The sequence below is a fragment of the Gekko japonicus genome, unplaced genomic scaffold, assembly GCF_001447785.1.
Source record: "Gekko japonicus isolate JY-2015 unplaced genomic scaffold, Gekko_japonicus_V1.1 scaffold3994, whole genome shotgun sequence".
NCBI classification, from domain to species: Eukaryota; Metazoa; Chordata; class Lepidosauria; order Squamata; family Gekkonidae; genus Gekko; species Gekko japonicus.
The window spans coordinates 1-8,176 of record NW_015162598.1 but is presented as its reverse complement, the minus strand read 5'-3'; the positions used below and the strand labels follow the sequence as shown (position 1 = coordinate 8,176).

Here is an 8,176-nt window from a genome sequence, read left to right as displayed (position 1 = left end):
AGAGAAAGCAAACACACACTAGTTGTAGATTTCCCGGGCTGGACGGCCGTGGTCTTGGCATTGTCGGACCTGATGTTTCGCCAGCAGCTGTGACCGGCATCCTCAGAGCTATCACACAGAAAGACGGAGGACTCTCTGTGTCAAGGTGAGAAGAAAAGTGGTAGGCAGGTCATTTATATCTACTCAGAAAGGTGGGGTAGGGCTAAGTCATTATCTGGTAGGAGTTCCTCAGGCTGTGAACTTGCTAATGGAGGAGCTTTCCTGAGGAGGTTCTTTTGCATATGGATTGGCTGTGGAAATTCTAGTCTTGTCTGTAGTGCTGTTGTCAGATGTAGAGCATTTTGTGTTTTCCAGGACAGGAAATCATGCCCTGTTTACACCTTCCTGAGAAGGTGAGAAGGAGCATGCTAACGGAGGAGCATGTCACAGCCTGGGAAACTCCTACAAGAGAATGACTCAGCCCTACCCCACTTTCCTGAGTAGATATAAATGACCTGCCTACCATTTTTCTTCTCACCTTGACACAGAGGGTACTCCATCTTACTGTGTCATACCTCTGAGGATGCCAGTCACATCTGCTGCTGGTGAAACGTCAGGTCCTACAATTCCAAGACCACGGCCATACAGCCCGGGAAATCTACAACAGCTAATGAACTCCGGCCCTGAAAGCCTTCGACAACATCTCCAACACACACACTGCTGCCGTTTCATGGGAGAGGTCAACATTTAGCCAATAGAAAGCTGTCACCAGGACAGATCTCTAAATTGCAAGCTGTCACCCGCTTGAGATGACAGTTCTCAGCTGCTGCAAGTTAATCACTGCTGCCAGCCTAAGCAACAGCTCTGAGAACAAGCTCGGCAGGTGGGGGTGAGGACTTCTACAGTCAAGAAAGCTAACACTTGGGCAGAAAAACTCTCTTCAAGGAGACTAGTTTCTTGAGACATAGAGTTAGAACGGACCCTAGAGGTCACCCACTCCAACCCCCTTGCCCAGTGTGGGAATCAATCAATCCACAGCACCCCACTCTGCTTAAAGGATCACACACTTTTAAGAAATGTTTTTAAATGACTGGGAAAAGCATTTATGGGAGACATCCTTGTGGGGCTGTGCCTTTAAGAAAGGGGGCAGAGACCCCAAAAGCCCCACCGTAGCCACGGGCCTGCATCCGCCACTTTGCCATGAATTACTATCTAGAGTCCCGGTGAAATGGAAGTTGCAGAGCTGGGGAAAGTACAGAGGAGGAGCGACCCAGATGATAAGGGGGGGTTGGAGCACCTTCTCTGTGAGGAGAGGCTGAAGAGTCCGGGACTTTTCCGTTGAGAAAAGAGAAAACAAAGAGGGGAGTTGAGAAGGGCTTATCGAATTGTGCACGGGTAGAGGATCCAGCAGGGTTCTTCTTAGGTTCCTGTCAGGGGAAGGCCTCTCTGCCCTGTTCGTTGGCCCTCCAGAGGAACTGGTTGGCCACTGTGAGAGACAGGAGGCTGGACTAGATGGACCCTCCCTGGTCTGATCCAGTGGGGCTCTTCTGATATTCTTGCCTCTCTGCCCTGTTGTTGGCCCTCCAGAGGGACTGGCTGGCCCCTGTGTGAGGCAGGAGGCTGGACTAGATGGACCCTCCCTGGTCTGATCCAGTGGGGCTCTTCTGATATTCTTATCAGGGGAAGGCCTCGGCCCCTCTGCTTTGTTGTTGGCCTCTGTGTGAGACAGAAGGCTGGACTAGATGGACCCTCCTAGGTCTGATCCAGCAGGGCTCTTCTTAGGCTCATATCAGGGGAAGGCCTCGGCCTCTCTGCCCTGCTGTTGGCCCTCCAGAGGAACTGGTTGGCCCCCTTGTGAGACAGGATGCTGGACTGGATGGACCCTCACTGGTCTGACCCAACAGGGCTCTTCTTAGGTTCTTCTCAGGGGAAGGCCTCGGCCTCTGTGCCCTGGTGTTGGCCCTTCAGAGGAACTGGTTGGCCCCTGTGTGAGACAGGATGCTGGATTAGATGGACCCTCACTGGTCTGACCCAGTGGGTCCCTTCTGAGGTTCTTATCAGGGAAAGGCCTCGGCCTCTCTGCCCTGATGTTGGACCTCCAGAGGAACTGGTTGGCCGCTGTGTGAGACAGGAGGCTGGACTAGATGGACCCTCACTGGTCTGATCCAGTGGGGCTCTTCTGATATTCTTATCAGGGGAAGGCCTCGGCCTCTCTGCCCTGTTGTTGGCCCCTGTGTGAGACAAGAGGCTGGACTAGATGGACCCTCACGGGTCTGATCCAGCAGGGCTCTTCTTATATCTAATTCCCAAGTTCTAAATAGGAATATAAATCCACAGATAGGGGGTGCACTTACCCCAAACAGGCTTTTGTGCAAACTTCAGTGACCACCCCTGGATTTGCAGAAAAATCTAAAAGGTTAAAGAAAATACATTGGGGCCTTTAAATCCCCCCCAGTAAAATAATTGCCTGCACTTGAAATGCTAGACCTCCTGTCTTGAGGGCAGCCCTTGTCTCAGCCAGTGGCCCTAAACGTTTAGTGCCTGCAGCCACCCTTGGCATTCTGACACAGCATGGTGGGGTACAAGATGAAAGGTAGTGGCACAGCAGTATATGAAAACAAGAAAAAAAAATGCATGTGCCCCAATTTTAACAGCAATAATCAATTAATTTAATAATAGCAAGACAGATAAAATACTCAGAACAAATTTTCCATAAAACAAACAGGTAGAAATTCACTGGTAAAGTTGAATACAGGTAGAAATTCGCAGGTGGAGTTTTTCCACAAACAATTTGTAATAAAATCCGTTTTCCCTCAGAATTTTGAAGGGAGGTCCCGAGAATTGATAGATTCTGCATTGGGAATCACTGACGATGGCTGTATTTGAATATGCTTTATGGATGTCTACATGTACCTTTGAAATGTTGAATCCAGCGTGATTCTTGAAAAACAAATTATTGAAACGGATTTAGAACCAGGGGTCCGTTCAGTCAGCTGGCAAGAAACACTACTACATCCTTACAGATCAAGGACTTTTTTGAATTTATGACAAATTGTTTGTGGGAAAACTACACCTGTGAATTTCTACCTATATTCAACTTTACCAGTGAATTTCTACCTGCTGTTTACAGAAAATCTGTTCTGAGTACTTTATATGTCTTACTGTTATTAAATTCACTGATTATTGGTGTTAAAATTTGGGCACATGCATTTTATTCTTGTTTTCACAACGGGTTGGGGGGCAGTCACAAAATGGTTGCCACGGGAGGAGGAGCCAGCCACATAATGGCTGCTGCTGCTTCCCTTCAGTCACACAGTGGAGATTCTTGTGCTGTGGTGGCAATGACATTTTTGAAAGTCTGCAACACCAATCAAATCTCCGGTGGCCAATCAGGAGCATTTTGGGGGAAAGCCCCACCCACTTTCCAAAAGCACTTTGTGAGCACCAGGAAAGGCATCAGCGGGCACCATAGTGCCCATTGGTACCACCTTGAGGACTTCTGGCATACACCAACTGTACTTATTGATCAGTATCCTTAAGTGGGAAATGTATCTGGCCCAGTGGGAGGGAGGGGGAAGCCACCTCAAACTTGGAAGGCCATTCTTCTAAACGCACCTTTTCTTTGTACGACCGATCCGTAATTCCTTTTTTCTTTTACTGTTGTTTCTTTTTTTCTTTCTGTTTTGTAGGTATAAAGTAATTGATTTTCGTCCCCGTAATACCTTTTTTAAAAATAAATTCCTATGGAAATAAAGACGAACCCCCGCGGCGGCGGCCTAAGGCTCTCCACTGTACGTCTTCCTTTGTAGTTTACATCACCCTCGGCTTAGTAATTTTTGTCCTAGAAGAAGCAATCTCATTTTCCTGGGTCGGGCAGAAAAATTAAGTAGCAAAAGTGTGCATTGACCCCCAAAGAAATGCGTTGGTGTTTTTTTAAGGGGGAAAAAATGCTATGTCCCTAACGCTAAGGGCTTTTTGAACGGGAGGTGAAGAGAGGCAGTGCTTGGGGGGTGTAAATCCCAAAGGAAAACGGGGCTGCTGTGATTTTTACTGCGGAAACGGACATCTTGCAATCTGGCGATCTCTGCTTTTGATCCTTGGCGTCTTATTAGTCATTCCCCGCCCCTTACTTTTGGCTAGTGAGCATTCTGTGTTTAAAATCCCGAATTTCCACACTCTCTTCCCCATAGAAAGCTTCGCTGGTGCTTTTGTTTCTTTTCCTTCAAAACAAAACACGTTTTAAGTGATGATATAAGAATCTTTTAACATGAGAGCGAGAGAGTACCAACCTGCCTGTAACATGCACAAAACCCCTTTGATTTTCAGGTGCACCAGCCCATAATATCCCAAGGATCCTCTGTTACAAAGATAACTTTTGAAGGGCATCAGCCGCCTACCGTGTCCAAGGTGGCCGGAGTCGGTCCGGCGCCTAAGCCGCCCCCGCCCCTCCCAAGCCTCTTTTCGGCCCAGGTGCCCACGAAGGCAGCGGTAGCGGACATTTTGAAAATGTCCATGATGGAAGCTCAGATTGACACGAGCGTAGACCGGGCGGTAGCAGATCCCCCCAGCAGCAAGGCCGTGCCCGCCGGCAACCCGACCGGTGAAGCGGACTCGGCACCCGCCTCGGTGCTGAGGGTGGCCACAGTCGGAACGGGCACAGCCGTGGCAACGTCTGTCTTGCAGCCGCCGAAACGCTTGGACTCTGCGTCGAGCCCTCCCACGGTTGGGCCGTCTTTATTGGAGAGGAAGCAGGCGGTGTCGGCGCCCCCCGCAGCCAGCCAGTTTATCCGTATCCAGAACATCGCCCCGAAGAAAGCAGAGGAGATCCCCACGGAGATCTTAATTCAGGTAATCAGTTAAAAGATCTTCGGGGGGGGGTGAGTGAGAATGGGAGAGTGTCCTTCAGCAGCACAATCGCCAGACCTAACAACACCAGCCATACCATCTCCAATTAATTCACTCGTTCGACTTGACATATATATGTCATCAATTGTCAGTAGCACCCTTTCACTCTCCACGTCAGACAAAAATGTTCAGTCCCTACGCAAAAGAATAAATGGGCATAAAACAGACACTAAGAACCACAACACTCAGAAAACCAGTGGGAGAACATTTTAATATTCTAGGACATTCTGTTGCCAACCTGAGAGTGGCCGTTTCCCTTGTCCTACATTCTCAAACAGAGAAGCTTCAAGGGGAGATTGCAACGTGAGATTGCTGAACTTAACTTCATTCACAAGTTCAGAACAATGGAACCCCCCCAGGGCTGAATGGAGATGTCGGATTCTTATCTTACTACAGATACTAAGGTTCTGCCTCCAGACTTTTCTCCCCTGTTCGAATCGAGCCGATAACATTCTGCATTGTACTTCTGCATCCTGACTCCCTTCTTTGCAACACCCCTCCCACATTCTGACAGGGATATAAGGACGTGGGAATCTCCATTCCCACTTGTATCTGATCAAGGGAGTTTTGGCTGTCAAAACCTGACATCCCGAAAATCTTATTGGTCTCTAAGATGCTGCTGGACTTAGGTCTAGTTGCACAATTTCTGCCTGGCCTTGCTAGCCAACCAGAGTTTGTGCCCGCTACTAATCTGTGTCCTCAGGGTAAGGGCAGGAATTCACTTGTGTCACGCCGACTTTGGGGGGCACTCAACTAACAAAATGTCCCCAAAGTCAGGAAGATTCCTAGACCTCTCACAACCTCTGGAGAGGGCTCAGGGACACATGCTGAAATCTCACCAGATGTTTTTTTAAAAAACATGCATCTGTAACTGGTCGGCACATTTGTGAATCCAGTTTGGTGTAGTCAACCAACACATGCTGAAATCTCACCAGATATTTTTTTTAATGCATATGTAACTGGTCAGCACATTTGTGAATCCAGTTTGGTGTAGTGGTTAGGAGCATGGCCTCTAATCGGGGAGAACCGGGTTTGATTCCCCACTCCTCCACATGCAGCTGCTGGTGTGACCTTGGGTCAGTCACAAGTTCTCTCAGAGCTGTTCTCTCACCAGCAGTTCTCTCAAGAGCTCTTTCAGCCCCACCTACCCCACAGGGTGTCTGTTGTGGGAGGGGAAGGGAAAGGAGATTGTGAGCCACTCTGAGACGCCTCCAGGTAGTGAAGGGCAGCGGTATAAATCCAATCAGTTCTTCTGCTTTCAAACAAGTGAAGATCATGCAACCAACGTAACAGCTGAGCCAGTTTGGTGTAGTGGTTAAGAGCCAGTTTGGTGTAGTGGTTAAGTGCGCGGACTGTAATCTGGGAGAACCGGGTTTGATTCCCCCACTCCTCCACTTGCACCTGCTGATGTGACCTTGGGTCAGTCACAAGCTCTGGCACAGCTGTTCTTGAAAAAGAGCAGTTTCTGTCAGAGCTCTCTCAGCCCCACCTATCTCGCAGGGTGTCTGTGGTGGGGAGGGGAAAGGGAAGGAGATTGTAAGCCGCTCTGAGACTCCTTCGGGTAGTGAAGAGCGGGGTGTAAATCCAATCTCCAAAGAGCGATGAACACGTGGAATTCACTGCCGCAAGGAGTGGTGGCAGCTACAAGCAGACAGCTTCAAGCCACAAGGTATATATGGAAGACAGTGATGCTCTGTATTCTCGGTGCTTGGGGGGCAACAGTGGGAAGGGCTTCTGGAGTTCTGGCCCTGCTGGTGGGCCTCTTGGGTTTCAGCCTGGATGGGCTATTGCCCTGATTCAGCATGGCTTCTCTTATGTTCTTAATAACCTCCAAAACGTCCAATCATTAACAGCCTTGCTCAGGTGGTCCTGCAAACCGAGGGCCATGGCTTCCTCGATTGGATCGATCCATCTCATGTTGGATCTCCCTCTTTTTTTGCTGCCTTCAGCTTTTCCTAGTGTCATTGTCTTTTCTAGCGACTCTGGTCTTCACACAATGTGACCAAAGTACGATAGCCTCCGTTTAGTCATTTTAGCCTCTAGGGAGGATTTACGATTGGTTTGATCTTCGTGCGTTAAGTGCCCTCAAGTCGCTTTCCACTTACGGTGACCCTATGAATTAGCACGCCCAATCTTAATGACCTCCAAAATGTTGCTCCGGTCTTGCTAACTGAGGGTCGTGGCTTCCTCGATGGAGTCCATCCATCTCCTGTTGGGTCTTCCCCTTTTCCTTCTACCTTCGACTTTTCCCAGCGTTGTCTTTTCTAGTGACTCTTGTCTTCTCATAATGTGCCAAAGTACGATCGCCTCAGTTCCCATTATCTTCCTTGCAGACAGCTTGCACAGCTATCCCTTTACTCATACGTGGTATTCCCTTTTCATTTTCCAGACTATCCCTCAGTATTCCGTGGCCTGCCACTCCACCTCCAACGTGGTCGTGGAACCCAGTGGGCTCCTAGAACTCAACAACTTCACCAGTCAGCGCCTGGACGACGAGGAAACCGTCATGGAGCAGGACGTTGACAGCAGCAATGAGGAAGGAGCCGAACCCAGCCCCATGCCGAGCTCGGAACAGTCCTAGCGCCCCCTGGAGGCGCCAGTGCGCACTTTATACACATGGGAAGAATACAGCCTCGGCCGTCGGCATCCAAGGCACCCCTGTGTTCTCGCAAAGCACTTTGTCCACACGGGGAGGGTGTCGGGCTCGGATCCTTTGCACGCGGGGAGTGTTAATTTGACAGTATCGGCAAGGCTGGATCACGGAATGGGGGGAGGCGGAGTCCGCCATACCAGGGTCAGCTTTTACGGCAGCCGAATGTGTTACTTCAAGCAGAGGAGAGAGAATGATGCAGGGCTTTCCTTTTCTTTTTCTTTGTCGTTGCTACGGTGTCCAAGATCAGCTACTGTAGCCTCTTGAAAGTAAAAGAAATAACTGGAGAGACCCTGTTTGTAAGCAGCGGAAGGAAGATCTAGCACAAAGAGCCTTTTTTTGTTGTTACATGGCGTTCCAGGTTTCTGAAAAGAGTCCTTCACAGGGCCGGGAAATCACCTAAAGAAATTCCAACCTTGAGGCTTTTTTTGGTTGTTGTTTTTAAGTTAGCTGGAGAAGAATTGGCCTTGTTTCTTTCTGTTTTTTTTTAAAATAGTGTTGGTTAATGATGAGGAAAGAGCAGAAGGTGGGGGAACACAATGGGAGGGGGATTTGCTCCATACAAGAAGCGTGTTTTTTCGGTCTGTCACGCAGATTTGAAAATTTCGAGCCCGTCCCGCCTTGCAAAGACATTTTATTTAT

At 49.0% G+C, this 8,176-nt stretch overlaps 1 protein-coding gene across 1 annotated transcript in view; it reads left to right on the top strand.

The window, feature by feature from the left end:
• Positions 1-8,148, top strand: part of EMSY (EMSY, BRCA2-interacting transcriptional repressor) — a 55,239-nt gene extending 47,091 nt beyond the window's left edge. The window contains exons 18-20 of the mRNA XM_015406468.1: positions 355-392; positions 4,306-4,827; positions 7,274-8,148. Coding sequence (XP_015261954.1) covers positions 355-392; positions 4,306-4,827; positions 7,274-7,465 — 752 coding nt within the window. The 3' untranslated portion in view covers positions 7,466-8,148. The remainder of the gene's footprint in view (positions 1-354; positions 393-4,305; positions 4,828-7,273) is intronic.
• Positions 8,149-8,176: the final 28 nt, after the last annotated feature.